We start from the raw sequence: 20,949 nt of genomic DNA, 5'->3' as shown, positions 1-20,949 counted from the left end.
CCTGTTTGGTTTCCCCAGCTACGTACACAGCGACAGGGGTTCGTCCTTCATGAGCGACGAGCTGCGTCAGTACCTGCTCGACAAGGGCATCGCCTCGAGCAGGACTACCAGCTATAACCCCAGGGGAAACGGGCAGGTGGAGAGGGAGAATGCGATGGTCTGAAAGACCGTCCTACTGACCCTCCAATCCAGGAAGCTCCTGATCTCCCATTGCAGGAGGTCCTCCCCGACGCGCTCCATGCTATTAGGCCCCTCCTATGTACGGCCACCAACCAGACCCCTCACGAGCGGCTCTTTGTTTTTCCCAGGGGCACTACCACGGGGGCTTCGCTCCCAGCATGGTTGAAGACACCGGGCTCAGTACTCCTCCGGAACCACGTCAGGGCACACAAAACTGACCTACTCGAGGAAAGAGTGCTCCTACTCCACTCAAACCCCCAATACGCCTTCATAGAGTACCCTGACGGCCGTCAGGACACTTTATCCCTCCGAGACCTAGCGCCTGCAGGATCTAATCCCACCACTACCACCGCCGAGGTACCCCTCACACTACACCCCACCCAACTCACCGCGCCCCACGCCCCCGCACCTACCGGTTCGCTACACATGTTCCACGCACCCGCGCCCACAAGCTTCCAGCGCTCCCCGTCACCAGTCGAACCAGGCGGGTACGAAGCTCGGACAGAATCACCCCCGGAGTCCGCCATCGTACCCCAACCAACCGTTATCATCCAGCCACCGGAAGAGGCTGCAACTCCGGTGCTCCGCCGATCACAAAGGACAACTCGGCCACCGGACAGACTCAATTTGTAGACCCATCACCCCCGCCGGACTTGATTTTTTTCACAGGGGGTGAATGTGGTGAATTATAAACCTCAGTAATTCACACTGTATTGTACCACATGTATTGAGCCTGTACTCTGTACCGGATTGTGTGTAATCGCGCGGCCCTGCCCATAGGGGGAGATGAGGAGTTTGTACTGGGCTCCACCCTTGGCTCCGCGCATGGCTCCTCCCCCAGCCAGAAGTATAAAGTTCAGTGCTGTGAGCCTGCTGCCAGTTCATCTCGAGTTCATCCTGTCACAGGCAGGCTCTGTTCTAAGACGATTAAAACCACTGTTCACTTCTAACCACGTGTCGCGTGAATTGATAGCCTCATCAAGGGTGGAGGTGTTGACCTCGGGTAGGGTGTTCTTTCCAAGAGCCGGTGCAGACTCAATGGGCCGAGTGGCCTCCTTCTGCACTGTAAATTCTATGAAAGAAAGTTTGCATGTGGCAACACAGGTGAAGATGGCGGAGAACAAATGGGCAGCATTGTCCGCCTAGTGGGCGATGGAGCAGCTGATGGAATTCCTCCATGGCAAATTTCAGCAGCAGAGGATGGAGGACTCAAAGGATTTGGCCAAGGTGGTGGAGCTGATTAGGGTAGTGACGGACGGGTAGAGCAGAGGTAAGAAGCTCAGGGTCTGGGGATCCAAAAAGGAGTCACTGGTGGAGCATGAAGATCAGTTGACCTCACTGGAAGCAGAGATGGGGATAGTGTGACCAGCCAGAAGAGGCTGAGGGAGAAGTTGGAGGACATGGAGAATCGCTCCAGGAGATAGAATCAACAGATTGTGGGGATGCTGGAAAGTGTTGAAGGTGTGGAGGCCGCCAACTATGTGGCAAGCATGTTAGAGAGGCTGATGGGGGAGGGGCCGGTAGATCGTGTGCACAGGCCACTGAGGAGGAGGCCACAGGTGTGGGAGCTGCCGATGGAGATGGCAGTGAGGTTGCATCGATTCTTAGATAAGGAGAAGATCTTGAGGTGAGCGAGGCAAAGCAAGAAGTATACCTGGGAGGGGAGTGAACTGCAGATTTACTAGTATGTAGGTGTGGAGCTGGCAAAGTGGAGCACCGGGTGCAATCGGATAAAGGCTGCCCTCTACAATAAGGGGCTGAAGATCAGGGTTTTGTACCCCACCGCTTGTGGGTTCCGCATCAAAAGTAAGAATTTTATTTTGACTCACCGGAGGTGGCAATGGACTTTATGACGGACCATGGACTGGATGGAGTGTGAGAACATTGAACTTTGGAGAGGAGTTCTCTGTAAAGTGTGGGACACTTTGGGTGGGTGGATTGGGGCAGGGTACAACGGGGGAGCAGTGATGATGAGTGTACCTTTTTTTCTTTGTTTGCTGGTCATTGGGAAGGTGGGGGTAGATTGGGAGGGTGAGGGTAGCCAGAGGCCTTGGGCAGAGACCACCATGCTAGTGGTTGGGTGGGCTTGTTAATGGAAGTGAAGTTCAGGAGTTGTCAGGAGGGAAGTGTTGGGGAGAGGTGAAGGTGTTGGTTCTTTGTCTGGGTGTGGGAGAATGGGGGAGGGAGGATTGCTGACAAAGGTGTGATTGGTGCAATGCAGCCGGGAGAGAGATAATGGTGGACAACTTGGGGCGGGCCTGGTGGGGTGTATGACGCAGGTCGGGTGAGGGCGGGGAGAGCTGGCTTATAAAGGGGTATGGCTGATCGGCAGGGGAGGTGGGTGGGGAGCCCCCTGACCAGGCTGGTTATGTGGAACATGCAAGGGTTGGATGGGCTGGCAAAGCGGTCGTGTGTTTACCCACACTTGAGGGGTTTGAAGGTGGACGTGCTTTTGCAGGAGATACACCTGAAGATGGGGAACCAGACGAGGCTGAGGAAGGGATGTGTGGAGCAGGTGTTCCATTCGAGGGTTGGGGATATGAAGACGAAGGGGATGTCGGTGCCGGTTAATACGAAAGTGGCTTTTGAGTTGGGGAGCATTGTGGCTGATTCGGGGGAGGTAGGTATGTGATGATCAGAGGGAAGCTGGAGGGGATACTGGTAGTGCTGGTGAAGGTTTATGTCCCAAATTGGGATGACGTGGACTTTATGGGGCAGATGTTAGGGAGAATTCCAGACCTGGACATGCACCGACTGATAAAGAGGGGCGATTTTAACATGGTTCTGGATCCAAAGTTGGACTGGTTGAGTCCAAAGACGTCAAAAGTGAGCCACGTTGGCTGGGTGTGGTTGTTGGTTGGGTGGGGGTTATTTACTTTGTTGTTTTTCCTCCTGAAAATTGCTGTTAAAAATTTATAAATGCCTTAATAAAAATATATTTAAAAAAAAGACGTTGAAAGTGTTACTGGTGGCTAGGGAGCTATCGATCGAATGGGGGGGGGGGGGGGGGGGGGGGGGGGGCGTAGAGGTTTGCGAGGCTGAGGGCGAAGGAGTTTTCGTTCTTTTCACATGTGCATCGGGTGTACTCCACGATCGATTTCTTAGTGATGGATAAGGCGCTGCTGGCGGGGTCGCTGACTTGGAGTAACCACGCACCGCACGGGGTGGATTTTCAGGTGGCACAGGGGAGACCCAACAGCCGCAGTGGAGGTTGGATGTGGAGTTGTTGGCGGATGAGGGGGTCTGCAAGAGGGTGAGGAGTGCCATCTCGGGCTACATGGAGCTGAATGACACGAAGGAGGTCATGGCCTCCACGCTGTGGGAGGCACTTAAGGCGGTAGTTAGGGGAGGATTCTTTTCGATCGGGCGCATAGGGAGAGGATGGAATGAGAGGATTGGGTAAGATTCTGAGGGTGGATTGGAAGTACACGTGGCGCCAGAGGAGGGGTTGTTAAAGCAAAGGCAGAGGACATCCCATTGCACGTTAGGTGGCTCCTGCTTGAGGTTCTCTCATTTTTGGACTTCAGGGCAGTTTTTGAATGAGCTGGTGCAGGAAGGTATAAGGAAGGTGGGAGACCCAGAAGAAGGCACTGGAAAGAAAGGGGCAAGCGAAAGTCCGCTTTGTTGAGTGATTGGTGAGTCTGGCGGGAATGAAGATGGCGGAGGTTGGGTCGCTGGGTGGGGCCACTCCATTCACAATGGGATCCCTGACCGAAGTGATGGTTGGGGAACTTGAGAGGCAGTTTGCTAAGCACATGGGGGTGCTGCGGAGGGAGATGATGGCCGAGATGAAAGAGTGGATGAAGGAGGAAGTGTCAAAGTCACCGTCCGAGCTGCGGAAGCAAGGAGAGGAGTTGAAGGAGGCTCTGTCACAGCACAGTGACCAGTTAACTTCGAATTGTGGAGGGTGGAGGAGGCTAACAAAGGGCTCAGACCTAAGGTGCTGGAGAACAGGTCCAGGAGACAAAATCTACAGATTGTGGGCCTGCCTGAGGGGATGACGGGCCCGAGGCCTACTGCGTACGTTGCGAAGAGCTTTTGGGGGAGGGGGAAGAGCCCTCCCGATACGAGTTGGACAAGGCATATCGGTCGAAGCCAAAAGCAAATGAGCCAATAAGGGCAGTAATAATCTGCTTCCATAAGTTTCATATGAAGGAGAAGGCCCTGAGTTGGGCAAAGCAAAGGCGAGAGGTGAAGTGGGAGGTGGTGGTATTTGAATATACCAAGACTTGATGTCAGAGATGGCTAGAAGGCGGACGGTCTTCGGATGGGTGAAGGCAGCACTGTACAGTAACGGCATGAGGTTTGGCAGGCTCTACTCTGCAAAGTTGAGAGTGATGCACAACTCGAGAAATTTGTATTTCAAGACGGTGGAGGCCGAAGGACCAGGACTGAAATGAGATATGGGACTGGGAGTGGGGGATGGGGACTTTGTCTTTATCTTTCTTTTCCTCTGTTTCTCATTTTGTATTTGATTGTGAGGGTGTATGAGTTTCGTGTTTGTTCAACAGGGGAGTGTAGTTTACCTTTGTTTATAGTTGGTTTATATCTGTTTTCTTGGGCGTGGTTTTGCACTAGTTTTGTTGGTTTTTCGGGGACTGGGTAACAGGGTCGAGGAATGGGAGGAGGAGGGACTTGGGTAGGGGCCTCTGCACTCGGAAGCCTAAGTTGGCTAGAGATGGGTGTGTGGTTGGGGGAGAGGGGGAGGGCCGTGGTTAAATAAGTTTCGATGGGCCTGGGCGGTGTGAAAGGTGGGGGTAATGGGATCGATACTGGGAGAGGTGCTTGCAACAAGAAGTGAATGAGGGGGTATTCTGGAAGGGGGGAGCAGGGCCACCACCAACTTCCTCCCCTTAACCCATACCCAAATTATTTCCCTCGCCACTGTTTCCCTCCAGGTGCAGGCAGTTTAGCATAGGGCTAAAGAGCTGGCTTTTAAAGCAGACCAAAGCAGGCCAGCAGCACAGTTCAATTCCCGTACCAGCCTTCCCGAACAGGCGACTAGGGGCTTTTCACAGTAACTTCATTTGAAGCCTACTTGTGACAATAAGCATTTCATTTCATTCATTTTCATTCAGTTAAAATGAACGTTTTGCTGCGATTCCTGTTTTTGTTCCAATGTCTGCCGGTCTTTTAAAAAAATAAATTTAGAGTACCCAATTCATTTTTTCTAATTAAGGGGCAATTTAGCGTGGCTAATCCACCTACCCTGCACATCTTTGGGTTGTGGGGGTGAAACCCACGCTAACACGGGGAGAATGTGCAAACTCCATACGGACAGTGACCCAGAGCGGTCCAAAGTGGTGGATCCTTTGGAAGACTTGCTTCAGCCTCGCAATGTGGTCTTCCTCTGTCATTGACCATATTATGATGTCATCCACATAGACACGAACGCCTTCAATGCCTTCTATCATCTGCTCCATTATTCTGTGAAATATTTCGGATGCAGATATAATGCCAAAGGGCATCTGATTATAACAGTACCTTCCAAACGGCGTGTTGAAGGTGCAAAGCAGGTGGCTGGACTCATCGAGCTGCATTTGCCAGAAGCCCTGTGAGGCATCAAGCTTGGTAAATATGCGAGCTTGTGTCATTTCGCTCGTTATCTCCTCTCGCTTGGGGATAGGGTAGTGTTCCCTGCGAATGTTCTTGTTCAAGTCTTTGGGATCTAAACAGATCCTGAGTTCACCAGACGGCTTCTTAACACACACCAGCGAGCTGACCCAGTCAGTCGGCTGTGTGACCGTGAGATAATGCCTTGAGATTCGAGACGTTGAAGTTCAGCTTTTAGCTTGTCCCGCAATGGAGCCGGCACCCTCTGTGGGGCATGAACGACCGGTATGGCATCCTTTTTGAGCAGTATTTTGTATTTGTAGGGTAGTGTACCTATGCCAGAGAAGACGTCGTGGTACTCGCTGAGTAGCAGCTGTATGTCATCGGCAATGCGTGATGAGTCAGCCGCATGCATGAAGATCCTTTGAATTAGCCGCAAATCCTTGCAGGCTTGAGCACCTAGCAGTGAGGATCTTTTGTCATCTACAATTTCAAATCGTAGTCCTGTTGTGACTGTCTTGTTGGCAACTTGTAGGTGGCAGGATCCCTTTGAGGTGATCTGGTTTCCATTGTAATCAGTTAACTTGCATGCGGCAGGTAACATCTCGTGCGTCCCTGGGACGGATGCGAGATCTTTGCTCGTCATCAAGTTTGCGGTCGCTCCCGTGTCCAGCTTGAACGTGATGGGGAAGTCATTGACTTGCACCGTAGAACTCCATTCGCTTGTGGAGTCGATGGCATGCACGTGTCGAGGCATTGTTGTCAGCCCCTGTGGTTCCGCTGTGGCGTTTATGATTCCAATGCCGTACGTGTTCTCCCAGGAGTGGAACTCTTCGTGGTCGGAGAAATTGTCTTTGGGTGCCGGAGTGTCCATTATATCAACTGTGCATACTTTAAAGTCTCCATGCCTTTGCATTGTGGAGCAATATTCTCTGTGGGTACACGTGAAGGTGGGCTCTTATAGGAGGTCCGGGTTGCGGTGCTGCCAATGGCGCTGCTCCTGATGGCCCCAGGGAAGTATATAGTGGTGGTTACGTTGAAGATTTGGAGGTAGTTTAGACAGCATTTTAAGCTGGGGGTTGAGTCAGGGGAGGTGTCGATTAGGGAGAACCATGGGTTTGAGCCGGGAAGGATGTATGCGAGGTTTCAGCGATAGGACGAAAGAGGGATCAAGGAAATGCAGGATTGTTCCTGGAGGGGCGATTTGCGTACTTAGAGGAGCTGGAGTGAAGTATGGGTTGGAGCGAGGGGAAGGGTTTAGGTGTATGCAGGTGTAGAACTTTGCGAGGAAGCTTTTCCCTGCCTTCCCGATAGCGCTGGCCTCCTCCTTGTTGGAGGCTGTGTTGCCAGCAAAGGGGTTGGAGAAGGGGGTCGTCAGTGAGGTTTATGGGAGGATTTTGGAGGATAGAGTGTCTATGGAGGGGATTATGGTGAGGTGGGAGGATGAGTTGGGGTTGGTGCTGGAAGAGGGACTGTGGTGTGAGGTGCTGCGGAGGGTAAATGCATCGACTTTGTTGTGAGGTTGGGCTGATACAGCTGAAGGTAGTGTACAGGGCACAGCTCACAAAATCAAGGGTGAGCTGGTTGTTCGAAGGGGCGGAGGATGTCTGTGAGCGATGTGGGAGAGGCCCCGCAAATCTTATTCATATGCTTTGGTCTTGCCCAAAGCTGGAGACGTTCTAGAGAACGATGTTTAGTACAATCTCGTGACGAGAGGAGGGGGGGGGGGGGGGGGTCTTACATGTGGATGTGGAGCCTGGTTCCCTGGAAGCTATATTTGGGGTGTCGGACCGGCCCAAGCTGCAAGCAGGATCAGATGTCTTCGCCTTCGCCTCGCTGATCGTTCATAGGTGGGTACTTGTTGGGGTGGAGGTCAGCTTCCCCACCCTGTACCTCGGCGTGGCAGGGGAATTGCTGGGGTTTTTTTCCCCATAAATTTAGAGTACCCAATTCTTTTTTCCAATTAAGGGGCAATTTAGCATGCCAATTCACCTATCCTACTCCACGCGGGCATTGACCCGGGGCCAGGATCGAACTTGGGTCCTCAGCGCCATGAGGCAACTGTGCTAACCACCGTACTACCCTAGACCTGCTGGGGTTTGTGACCCTGCAGAAGGTGAAGTTTGAGCTGAGGGGAGAAGGAGGGGTTCTACAACTGTTGAGGCTTGTTCATCATGTACTTTCGGGAGTCGGTTACCGTTGACTATGGAGGGGGATGTTCGGGGGGGGGGGGGAGGTGGGGGGGGGGGGGGTTTGTTTGGGGTTATTTTTGTATTGTGAAAATATTGAAAATTTGTCGAATAGCAATACTTTAAAAAAAATAAAGGTAAGGTAGAGGTTCCAGATGGAGTTCGGGCTTGTGTCCAAGCAGAAGGTGGTAGGGCCAAAGTACAATTATGGGGAAAAGGCGAGTAGTTTGCTGGCCCACCAGTTGAGGAAGCAGGCAGCGGCAAGGTATATTGGTAGGGTGAGGGATGAGAGACACAAGGTGGTGGTGGACCCAGAGAGAGTTAATGGGGTGTTTGAAGCCTTCTACAGAAGGCTGTATGAGTCGGATACCCCGCCTGGGGAGGAGGGAATGAGACGGTTTCTTCATGGGTTGAGTTCTCTAAGGTGGAGGAGGTGAGGGTGCAGGGATTGGAGGCCATAATCGGGCTGAGGGAGATGATGGATGGCGTTGGAGCGATGCAGACAGGGAATGCCTTTGGGCCAGATGGGTTCGAAGTGGAGTTTAACAAGACGTTTGGGATGGAGCTCGGGCCGCTGCTAGTGTGGAGGGTTAATAAGGTGAGAGGTAGGGGGGAGCTCCCCCCAACAGTGTGGCAGGCGTCCATTTCCCTGATTTTGGAGAAGTGTAGGGCCCGAAGCAATGTGGGTCATACTGCCTGATATCGTTGCTTAATGTTGACACAAAGTTGTTGCCGAAGATGTTGGCATTGTGGATAGAGGATTGTGTGCCGGGGTTGATAGGGGAGGATCAGGCGGGGTTTGTGAAGGGACAGCAGTTGTTTGTGGATGTGCATAGGTTGCTGAATGTTATGATGCCCTTGAAGGGTCTGGTAGTAGAGGTAGTTGTGACAATCGATGTGGAGCAGGCCTTACATCGGGTAGAGTGGGCGTATCTGTTGGGGGTGCTGGGTCGGTTCGGGTTATTCACGTTGGGAGCGAAACCCCGGAGGTGGATTTCCTGGGGAAGGCAAGGAGACGTTCATGGGGGGTTGCATTAGTCGCAGTGCAAATTAGCGATTCAATGGAGTGAAGGGGTCGGGGAGGACCTGCTGCCAGCGGGAGACAGGGAGATTTTTGGACCGTAGGGCCAGCTGGACCGCCTTCCAGACCGTCCCATTCTCCCGCTCCACCTTTTCATTTCCCCGGGGGTTGTAGCTGGTCATCCTGCTTGAGGCAATGCCCTTGCTGAGCAGGTACTGACGCAGCTCATCACTCATAAAGGACGATCCGCGGTCGCTGTGGATGTAGGCGGGGAAACCGAACAGGGCGAAGATGGTGTTGAGGGCCTTGATGACTGTGGCAGACGTCATATCGGGGCATGCGACGGCGAAGGGGAATCTGGAGTATTCGTCAACCATGTTAAGGAAGTACGTGTTTCGGTTGGTGGAGGGAGGGGCCTTTTGAAATCCACGCTGAGGCGTTCAAAGGGGCGGGAGGCCTTCACTAGATACACGCGGTCTGGCCGGTAGAAGTGTAGTTTGCACTCCGCGCAGACCTGGCAGTCTCTGGTGATAGCCCTGACCTCCTCAATGGAATAGGGCTGATTGCAGGCCTTTATGAAGTGAAAGAACCGGGTGACCCCTGGGTGACAGAGAGCGTCGTGTAGGGTCCGGAGTCAGTCCACTTGTGCGCTGGCACATGTATCTTGGGGTAGGGCTTCGGGGGGCTCGTTGAGCTTACCGGGGCGATACTAAATCTCGTAATTGTAGGTGGAGAGCTCGATCCTCCACCTCAAGATTTTATCATTTTGATCTTGCCCCGCTGTGTGTTATTGAACATGAAGGCAACCGACCGTTAGTCAGTGAGGAGAGTGAATCTCCTGCCGGCCAGGTAATGCCTCCAGTGCCGCACAGCTTCTACATTGGCTTGGGCCTCCTTCTTGATGGAGGAGTGCCGAATTTCGGAGGTATGGAGGGTGTGTGAAAAGAATGCCACGGGCCTGCCTGCCTGGCTGAGGGTGGCGGCCAGAACGATGTCTGATGCATCGCTCTCGACTTAGAAGGGGAGCGTCTCATCGATCGCATGCATCGCAGCCTTGGCGATGTCGGCCTTGATATGGTTGAAGGCCTGGTGAGCCTCAGCCGTCAGTGGGAAAGCGGTGGAGTGAATGAGTGGGCGGGCCTTGTCCGCATAGTTAGGGACCCACTGGGCGTAGTATGAGGAGAGCCCAGCCATCGTTTGAGGGCCTTGGGGCAGTGGGGGAGGGGGAGTTCCATGAAGGGGCGCATGCGATTGGGGTCGGGTCAAAAACTCCATTTTGCACCACATAGCCGAGGATGGCTAAGCGGTTGGTGCTGAACACGCACCTCTCCTTGTTGTACGTAAGGTTGAGGAGTTTGGCGGTGTGGAGGAATTTGGGAAGGTTAGCGTCGTGGTCCTGCTGGTCGTGGCTGCAGATGGTGACGTTATCCAGGTACGGGAAGGTGGCCCACAGTCCGTACCAGTCCATCTCCCGTTGGAAGACCGAGACCCCATTAGTGATGCCGAAAGGAACCCTAAGGAAGTGATAAAGGCGGCCGTCCGCTTCAAACGCAGTGTGCGGACGGTCCACCTTGTGAATGGGGAGCTGGTAGTCGGCAGATTTCAGGTCCACTGTCGAGAAGACCCGGTACTGTGCAATCTGACTGACCATATCAGATATGCGTGGGAGGGGGTACGCGTCGAGCTGCGTGTACCTATTGATGGTCTGACTGTAGTCAACGACCATCCTGTTTTTCTGCCCAGTTTTCACAACTACCACTTCGGCTCTCCAGGGGCTGTTGCTGGCCTCGATGATGCCTTCGCGCAGCAGCCGCTGGACCTCAGACCTGATAAAGGTCCTGCCTGGGCACTGCACCGTCTGCTCCTGGTGGCGAGGGGTTTGCATTCCGGGGTGAGGTTGCAAACAGAGAAGGCGGGTTGACCTTAAAGGTCGTGAGACCGCATACAGTAAGGGGTGGTAGGGGCCTGCTGAATTTCAGGGTGAGACTTTGGAGGTTGCACTGGAAGTCCAGGCCGAGTAGAAAGGCAGCGCAGAGGTTGGGGACGATGTAGAGCCAGAAGTTGCTCAACTCTACGCCCTGGATGGTGAGGGTGGCGGTGCAGTAGCCCTGGATCTCCACAGATTGGGATCCAGAGACCAGGGAGATTCGTTGTGTGATGGGGTGTACCACGAGGGAGCAGCGCCTAACCGTATCGGGGCGGATGAAGCTATCTGTACTCCCGGAGTCAAGAAGGCATTATGTCTTGTGCCCATCAACCTTTACCGTCGTCGACACAGTTGCAAGGTTGTGCGGCTGGGACTGGTCGATCGTGGTGGAGGCAAGCTGTAGCTGGTGTTGGAAGGCCCCTGGCTGGTCGGCGGTGGTTGCCGGCAATAAGCGGCCCGCTGAGGTGCCCGACGAGCAGGGGTCCTGAGGCGGGGAAGATGGCGGCGCACATGGGGCGCGCGTGGTGGGCGGCGTTAAAGATGGTGGTGCCCACGGGCTGCACGAGGCCTGACGGGGGGAAGATGGCGGTGCCCATGGGCCGCACGTGTCCTGAGGCAAGCAAGGTGGCAGAGGCAATGGGCTGCACATGTTCAGAAGCGAGGAAGATGGCGGCGCCCATGGGCCGCACGTGGGTTGAGGGGGCGAAAATGGCGGCACCCACGGGTCGCACTTGCGGGGGTGCAGGAACAATGGGCCTGGTTACAGTGGAGATCGAGCGGGCCTGGCACACAGCAGCGAAATGTCCTTTCTTACGCAGGCCTTGCAGCGTGCGCTCCGCGCCGGGCAGCGCTGCCGGGGTGCTTTGTCTGTCCGCAGAAGTAGAACTTGAGTCGCCTGGGGTTGGCTGGCTTGGGGTTGGCTGGGGGTGGTCGCTGGTGGGGTGAACGATGGGGCGGTCGCTGGTGGGGTCCACGATGTCCAGGAGGGGGTTGCTGTGCGGTAAGGGGCATACGCTTGTACATTACGGGAGGCGACTGTTACTGAGATCGCGAGTTTCTTGGTCGCCGCGAGGTCAAGGGTAGCCCCTTCTAAGAGGTGCTGGCGGATGTACGCCGACCCTATGCCCGTAACGAAAGCGTCCCTGATTAGGAGTTCGGAATGTTCAACGGCCGAAACGGCCTGGCAATCGCAGTCCCTCACCAGGGCATGCAGGGAACGCCAGAAATCTCCCACAAACTCACTGGGGAGTTGATGCCGCGTGGACAGGAGGTGCCTGACGTAGAGTTTGTTGGTCTGTTGGGTGTAGTTCTCTTTCAGAAGTGCCATGGCCTCAGCGTATGTGGGCGCGTCCCGGATGAGGGGAAAGATATCGGAGCTCAGCTGTGTATACAGGATCTGGAGTTTCTGTGCCTCTGTGGGTGGTTCTGTCGCAGATCCAATGTAAGCTTCAAAGCAAGCTAGCCAGTGGGCGAAGGCCGACTTGGCGTTGTCTGCTTGAGGGTGCAGCTGCAGGCGACCTGGCTTGATGCGGAGGTCCATCGTTGTAAAATCTCTGCTTAATAAATTGATGCACTATCAATTACGATGAGACGAGAGTAGAGTGTAATCGAGGCTTTATTAAGCAGAGATGTGTAGCCTCCTGCAGCTGCTGCCAAAATAGCTGCAGCTCGGTGTGCACACACATTTATACTCCGCCTACTGGGTGGAGCTAGCAGGCAGGGATCTACCCCCGTACCTGTAATACAGGAGCCTTACCGTATTACATCTCGTATGTGATATATATAACAGTGGTGACTACCACAGACTAGACAGGGTAGATGCAGGGAAGATGTTCCCGATGGTGTGTGTCCAGAACCAGGGGTCACAGTCTGAGGATTCAGGGTAAACCATTTCAGACAGAGATGAGGAGACATTTCTTCACCCAAAGAGTGGTGAGCCTCTGGAATTCATTCCCACAGGAAGTAGTTGATGCTAAAACATTGAATATATTCATGAGGCGGCTGGATATAGCACTTGGGGCGAATGGACTAAAAGACTATGGGAAGAAAGTAGAATTAGGCTATTGAGTTGGATGATCAGCCATGATTGTGATGGATGGCAGAGTAGGCTCGAAGGGCCAAAAGGCCGCCTCCTGCTCCTATCTTCTATGTATCTATGTATAAGGTGGTGCATAGGGCCCACATGACAGTTGCAAGGATGAGCCAGTTCTTTGCAGGGGTGGAGGATAGGCATGGGCAGTATGCAGGGGGGGGGGGGGGGGCAAGTCACAACCACATGTTCCGGGCCTATCTGAGGTTGAGAGGGTTCTGGCAGGGTTTCTGGGATGTGATGTCTGATATTCTGGGTATGGAGGTGGCCTCGAGTCTGGAGGTGGTGCTATTTGGCGTGTCTGCAGATTCGGAAGTCTGAGCTGGTGTATTGGCCTTTGCCTCCCTGAACTTGTTGTGTTGGCGGGACTCGGAACAGCAGAAGGCAGGGGTATAGGTGAGTGACTTGGCAGAATTCCTGTGTTTGGAAAAGGGCAAGTAGAGGAGTTCACCCAGAGGTGGAAACCAGTCATTGATTTCTTCAGGGTGAACTGACAGGTGAGCGGGGTGGAGGGGGGGGGGGGGGGGGGTGTTATAAGGGGGGAAAATTACGAAGATGGGATGTGTTGGGGTGTATCGGGGGAGGTAGGGGGCTTGTGGTTTTTTAATTCAAGTTGATGTTTGCTCTTCTGATATTCTGATGTATATATGTAAAATGCCCCGAATAAAATTAGTTAAAAAAAATAAATAAAATACATGAAGGGGATGAATGTGCTGTATTTGTCCATTAAACATGCCAAAAAACATTAGGGACACAATTCTCCCCAAAACAAAGCAAACCCCTCCTTTGAAATAATCTGGACTTGTCAATCAATAGGCTTGTGGAAAGTAATGGACGGTGAAATGTAAACAATGCAGTTCAAAGTTTTTAGGCATCTCAGCAAGCCCAGAGATTTGAAAAAGTTAAAGTGGAATGAAATAGAAGGTGAAAAAAGAACTTCAAAGGTTTCTAACACATCAAATGGAAGACCTATACCTTCACTTGACTGATTTTTGAACTTGTCATCAAAGATTTGAGGGCTACAAACAAAGTCTTTTACCTTCATCTGACAGATCATTAAACTCTCTCCCAGCATGTCAATTTCAAAGATTTTCAAGGCTGCAGAGGAAAAACTTGCCACGTGACCCCCATCCCAAGAAGGAACCCTGACCTCAAGTGCTCCAGCACAGCCTAAGGCTCCCAATCCCCACCTCCCCTAAAGGCCCACCTTTGGTACCCTGGAGGTAAGTGTTGAGAGGGTACTCACCCCTTGGTGTCTCTGGTGCCTGGTCTCTGATTTTAGGGAACAATACTGAATTACGTCCATGGAAAGTCCTGTTGAGTGGAGCGGGGAGAACATTCCAGGAGGTCACAGCATTCCACTTCAATTTTGCTATTGAGATTGAAACCAGCCTCCCCGGACAGGCGCCGGAATGTGGCGACTAGGGGCTTTTCACAGTAACTTCATTGAAGCCTACTCGTGACAATAAGCAATTTTCATTTTCATTTTTTCATTTCAAATGAATGCTAATGAGGTCTGATCAGGTTCTCACCGTTTCAGGCCGAGAACCTGATCTCACCAGGGGAAGTGGGCCTGGAGACACGCGAGGGATTTGACGTCTGCCAAGAATCCCATTTTGGGCCTCAAGCTCAACTTAATGAGTAAATGGGAAAACCGATTGGGCCAACAGCCCCAGAAAATCGGCACCTCGGTCTTTGTACTTAGATGTACGTAAAGTCTTAACATGATAAATCTTAATTACTTCCAAAAAAATCTCTCTGGCTTTGAAAATTATCCCATACTAAATTTTATTTATAATATGTCAAAAATATTGGAAATTAAAATAATTATTTTTTCTTTGTCGCTTAATACCATATTTTTTTTTCTCCCACTTTGTTTTGCTTTTGTGTAGGTGGACGGGTTTGGGGTGGGGGAGCAAGTCTTGATCGTCAATGAGATGTCCTCACCTCCTTTGTGCTGCACAGTTTCCCAAGGCTGCAAACACAGCCAGCCACTGTTAAACCTGTACGAGAGAGACTTTCCACCTCCTGGAAGAGACTTAAATACCTGACCCATCCAGCCTCCATTAAATCTAGAAAACATCCGTTTAGAGGTGGGATGAGCTCCAGTTTAAAGAAAAATAATTTATGGGACTAGATCAGAATGTATTGCTCATGCCTAATTGCCCTTGCTCAGAGGATATTTAAAAGTCAACCACATTGAGATTTTAAAAATTGACCCCAAATCCATCCATTTTTTAATTGGTTAAAATTGCTTTCTGCATTTTCCATTAAGCGTCTGTAACTTGAATAGTGGAAGAGAAAGCTCTTGCGAGCCCTGCTCACACAAGCTGCAGATCCCGTTACAGAATTCTGTGTGGAAAATGAGTTCTTGGAATCCTAAGTTGCAACACAAAAAGCCCTCAGAACACGTATGGGCAGCTGTGAGCATGATGAATTGCGAGTAATATTTCTTTGCCACTGACCAACTAGCTTCACTGTTTACCTAACATTTCAATATCAAGAATATATTCATCAGGAAACAAATTATATTAAGTAAACAAAGTGTATAATACTTAACCAAAAACAATTTGATGGATAGTGCTTCCATGCACTGCGTTGGAAAGGTTTTCGTCTCCATTAACATGCATCTTTCCACTCTTGCTGTTGTTTCTCAAGCTATAGAGCACTGTTATATTGCTCCAGATAAACACAGTTGGCAAAGCTGATTCAATAAATTGCATACGAAAAGGGCTGAGCGGCAAAGATCGTGAATCACTGTATAAGAAAATGGTTGAAAGCACCCATGTATTGGTCTCTTCATTGTAAATAGTTAAAAATAGTCTCCTTTCATTAAAGAAATCCATGACCTCTATCAGAACTCCAACTTCAGGAGGACGAGAACCAAATGATACAGCACCAATGATTATTGTGGCATTTTCTGGAAATCTAAGGATTCCTGACCAATCACTCAGTTTTAAATGTTTGGTAAATATGGTTGACCTTGAATTTAAAAGATACAAGTTGTGGCTAGTCCATACAACAGCTGAACTTAAGACAATTCCATCCTGTAAAACAAATTCAAACAAATTAAATAAAATACATAATAAAGTGAGTTAGTTATGTGATCAGAAATAAAATAGGTAAAATATAGACTTCTTAATTTCTCTATTTTCTGAGAAAAGTCATCAGAGGTAGTCAATCATTCAAAAGTTTAGAGCCAGAAGAAGGAACTTAATCTCGTACCGACAAAAGAGCCATTGCGGGGGCTTCCTGTGGCGGTCATGCTGTAGACGGTCGTGAACTTGGTGGCTCCCGCGTGGAGGTTTTCTTGTCTTATCTATATGTGGCGCTAACAATTGCACACAAAGACTCGAGACATGTACAATTGAGGCTCTATTGCTGTGTGATGCTATTCCTCCGGCGGCAGCTGTAGAATAGGATCTCAGTGACTCACACGCATATTTATACACAAGCTCCCTGTGGGCAGAGCTAGCCGGCAGGGGCTTACCGGAGGATCCTGTATTACAGGTACAGCCATACATCCCCCTACTGCAAGTACACATATCTACAGTGGTTATATCACCACATTCACCCCCTGTAAAAAATGAGTCCGGCGGGGGTGACGTGTAACTATAATACAAAGGATGATCTATTTACAAAAGGGTTCAAACAAAGAAAACCAAGAGTACATCCGGTTAGCAGGTTGAGCCGAATTGGCGGTCGAACGTTCCGCTGTGATCGGCGTAGCTGTGGTGGCGACGTCGGCACAGGCGGTGATGGCAACGATGGTGCAGGTGCTGGCGGTGTTGGTGCTGGCTGCTGGCGGGATGACTCCGAGAGCGAGCCAAAGTCTTCCGTGTCCTCCAGTGTGGGCAGGGGGACGAGGGATGGACCTGGTGGGGACGAATACGGGGGCGCCGGAGAAAAGGAGGGTGGCGCGGAGGGGAAAAGGGGCGTGGGCATGGGATTGGCACCTGAGGGAGCCAGGTCCCGGAGCGAGACTGTGTCCTGGCGGCTGTCGGGGAACTCCACGTAGGCATACTGAGGGTTGGCGTGGAGTAGGCGTACTTTGTCCACCAGGGGTTCCGCCTTGTGGTGCCGGACATGCCTACGGAGAAGGACTGGGCCCGGAGTCGTGAGCCAAGTCGGGAGCGACACCCCGGATGTAGACTTCCTAGGGAAGGCAAAAACACGTTCATGGGGTGTACTGTTAGTTACGGTGCACAGTAGTGACCGAATGGAATGGAGCGCGACAGGGAGGACCTGCTGCCAGCGAGCGGCTGGGATGTTCCTGGACCGTAGGGCCAGCTGGACGGCCCTCCATACCGTCCCGTTCTCCCTCTCTACCTGCCCGTTTCCCCGGGGGTTGTAGCTGGTCGTCCTGCTGGAGGCGATACCCCTGCTGAGCAGGAACTGACACAGCTCATCACTCATGAACGAGGATCCCCTGTCACTGTGGATGTAGTCGGGGAAACCGAACAGAGCGAAAATGGAATCCAGGGCTATGATAATGGTGGCAGACGTCATATCCGGGCATGGGATGGTGAAGGGGAACCTAGAAAATTCATCGACCACACTAAGGATGTAGGTGTTGCGGTCGGTGAAGGGGAGGGGCCCTTTGAAATCCACGTTGTGGCGTTCAAAGGGGTGGGACACTTTCACCAAGTGCGCGCGATCTGGTTGGTAGAAGTGCGGCTTGCACTCGGCACAGACCTGGCAGTCTCTGGTGACTGTCCGTACTTCCTCGACGGAGTAGGGCAGATTGCGGGCTTTGATTAGATGCTACAAGCGAGTGACCCCGGATGGCAAAGGCTCTCGTGCAAGGTACGGAGCTGGTTCACTTGTGCGCTGGCACATGTACCTCGGGAGAGGGCGTCTGGGGGCTCGGTGAGCTTGCCGGGGCAATACAAGATCCTGTAGTTAAAGGTGGAGAGTTTGATTCTCCACCGCAAGATTTTGTCATTCTTGATGTTGCCCCTCTGCGTGTTGTTGAACATGAAGGCTACCGACCGTTGGTCAGTGAGGAGAGTGAATCTCCTGCCTGCCAGGTAATGCCTCCAGTGCCGCACCGCTTTAACAATTGCCTGGGCCTCCTTTTCAACAGAGGAATGGCGAATTTCGGAGGCGTGGAGGGTGCGTGAAAAGAATGCCACGGGTCTGCCTGCCTGATTCAGCGTGGCGGCAAGAGCAACATCTCAAGCGTCGCTTTCTACTTGAAAAGGCAGTGTCTCATCTACTGCATGCATCCCGGCCTTGTCTATGTCAGATCGAATGCGGGCAAAGGCCTGTTGTGGCGTCATGGTCCTGCTGGTCATGGCCGCAGATGGTGACATTGTCGAGGTACGGGAAGGTGGCCTGCAGTCCGTACCAGTCAACCATTCAGTTCCATTTCTCGTTGAAATACCGAGACTCCACTGTCTGTGAAGAGTTTGCACATTCTCCCCGTGTCTGCGTGGGTTTCGCCCCCACAACCCAAAAATGTGGAGAGTAGGTGGATTGGCCACACTAAATTGCCCCTTAATTGGAAAAAATAATTGGGTAATCTAAATTTAAAAAAAAAGAAATACCGAGACTCCATTCGTGACGCCGAAGGGAACCCTAAGAAATTGGTACAGACGACCGTCTGCCTCGAAGGCAGTGTAGGGACGGTCCGATTTACGGATGGAGAGCTGGTGGTAGGTGGATTTCAGGTCAATAGCAGAGAAGACCCGGTACTATGCAATCTGATTGACCATATCAGATATGCGGGGGAGAGGGTATGCGTCGAGCTGCGTGTACCGGTTGATGGACTGGCTGTAATCCACGACCATCCTGTGCTTCTCCACGGTCTTAACCACTACCACCTGGGCTCTCCAAGGACTGTTGCTGGCCTCGATGATACCCTCCCGAAGCAGCCGCTGGACTTCGGACCTGATGAAGGCCTTGTCCTGGGTGCTGTACCGTCTGCTCCTGGTGGCTACGGGCTTGCAATCTGCGGTCAGATTGGCAAAGAGGGAGGGAGGCTCGACCTTGAGGGTCGTGAGGCCGCAAACAGTGAGGGGAAGTACGGGTCCGCCTAATTTGAGGGTGAGGCTCTGGAGATTGCATTGGAAATACAGGCCTAGTAAGAGTGATGCGCAGAGGTTGGGGAGAATGGACAGACGGAAACGGTCGAATTCCACGCCCTGTACGGTAAGTTTAACCAGGCAGAAACCCTGGATCGGGACAGAGTGGGAACTGGAGGTGAGAGAGATCTGCCGGTTGGCGGGATGGAATAGCGCCTTACCGTGTCCGGGTGGACGAAGCTCTCGGTGCTCCCGGAGCCGATGAGGCAGGAGGTTACGTGGCCGTTGACCAGCACCATTGTGGAAGAGGGTGCCAGGTTGCGAGGTCACGACTGGTCGAGCGTAATGGAGGCGAATAGCAGACGATCGGCAGTCGAGTCTGATGAGTCCGACGAGTAGCGGTAGTGACCCGTGTCCCCGTCCCGGGGGAGGACAAAATGGCGGCGTCTGGAGTACCTGTATGGGAGAAGATGGCGGCACCCATGGAGTGCACGTTGTGGGGTCGGGACAAGATGCCGGCGCCTATGGAACGCACATGGCGGTGGGGGATGAAGATGGCGGCACCCTTGGAACGCACGTGGCGGGGGCGGCGAAAGATGGCAGCGCCACTGATCGCACGTGGGGTCGGGGGAAGTGGACGGCAGGGCCCATTGTGCGATCGGCTGAGGCGAGGGGGGGAACGGGGGCGCGATAGCGGCAACCGTCCGGGACTGACACACCGCTGCAAAGTGGCCTTTCTTGCCACAAGCTTTGCAGGTCGCGGTGCAGGCCGGGCAGCGTTGGCGGGGGTGCTTCTGCTGACCGCCGCCAGGGAACGCGATGCGGCGAGCAGCGCAGGCATAGTGCGCGGGGGCGGCTGCTAGGGGGGCCGGTTGCGGGGTCCACGAGGGGTAGGATGGGTGGGCCTGGGGGGCCGTTTGCGGGGTCCACGAGGGGTAGGCTACTAGGGTAGGCTACTGGGGTAAAATCGCCATTGAAAGCGCCAGAGTCTTTGTGGCCACGAGGTCGAGGGCGGCCCCTTCCAGCAGTCGTTGCCGGATGGGGTCCGATGCAATGCTTGTAACAAAGGCATCACACGAGTAAATCAGAGTGTTCTGTGGCTGTGAGGGCCTGGTAGTCGCAGTCTCGTACCAGAGATATAAGGGCCCTCCAGAAGTCCTCAATGACTCACCCAGCTGCTGGACGCGAGTAGAGAGTAGATGTCTCGCAAACAGGGTGTTCGTCGACTGTGTATAGTTCTTGAGCAGTTCCATAGCTCTGGCGTAGTCAGGCGCATCTCAAATTAGCGGAAAGACACTGGAGCTAAGTCTTCAGTACAAGCGTTGTCTTTTTTGAGCCTCCGTCGGGGGAGGGTCCGCTGAAGAGATGTAGGCCTCAAAGACTGCAAGCCAGTGAACGAAGTCTTTCCTGGCGTGAGGCGACTGCGGATCCAGCTGCAGACGGTCAGGCTTGATCCTGATGTCCATGGTGTAAGAAAAATCACACAGCAATAAATTGTGGTGCTAACAATTGCACACATATTTATACACAAGCTCCCTGTGGGCGGAGCTAGCCGGCAGGGGCTTACCGGAGGAACCTGTATTACAGGTACAGACATACATCCCCCTACTGCAAGTACACATATCTACAGTGGTTATATCACCACACTATAGTCCTGATCGGACTTGCAATTTTAGCCCCGAAGTGCACCTTTGACTCCGGGGACGTGCCAGCAGTTTTCTTTTCTCGCTTGTTTTTTTCTCTCTTAAAGCTGTACAGCTTGCACCCAGTGAAGAGCAACACTGGAAAAAGAAATGGCAGCAGACTGACCATGAGACTCTGGAGAGTGCGGTCGAGGGTGTGTTGGCAGCGGCCGGGAGCCTGTACTCCCGGCCCAATGGTCTACAGCCCAATTAGTGGACTTCTTAACCTCTCAATTCCGGAAACAGAGGATGGAAACCTCCGAAGACCTGGTAAGGGCCACT

General features: G+C 52.6%; 1 protein-coding gene across 4 annotated transcripts in view; it reads right to left on the bottom strand.

The window, feature by feature from the left end:
* LOC119975857 (cation channel sperm-associated protein subunit epsilon-like) overlaps window positions 1-20,949 on the bottom strand; it is a 223,616-nt gene that overhangs the window by 99,662 nt on the left and 103,005 nt on the right. For all 4 annotated transcript variants that reach the window (XR_005462814.1, XR_005462817.1, XM_038815749.1 and 1 more), the window contains one exon: window positions 15,520-16,006. Coding sequence is in view for 2 of the 4 variants with exons in the window: in XM_038815749.1 (XP_038671677.1) it covers window positions 15,520-16,006 (487 nt within the window). In the remaining 2 variants the exon portion in view is untranslated. The remainder of the gene's footprint in view (window positions 1-15,519; window positions 16,007-20,949) is intronic.

Source organism: Scyliorhinus canicula, chromosome 1, assembly GCF_902713615.1.
Source record: "Scyliorhinus canicula chromosome 1, sScyCan1.1, whole genome shotgun sequence".
NCBI classification, from domain to species: domain Eukaryota; kingdom Metazoa; phylum Chordata; class Chondrichthyes; order Carcharhiniformes; family Scyliorhinidae; genus Scyliorhinus; species Scyliorhinus canicula.
This window is presented reverse-complemented; position numbering and strand designations above follow the sequence as displayed.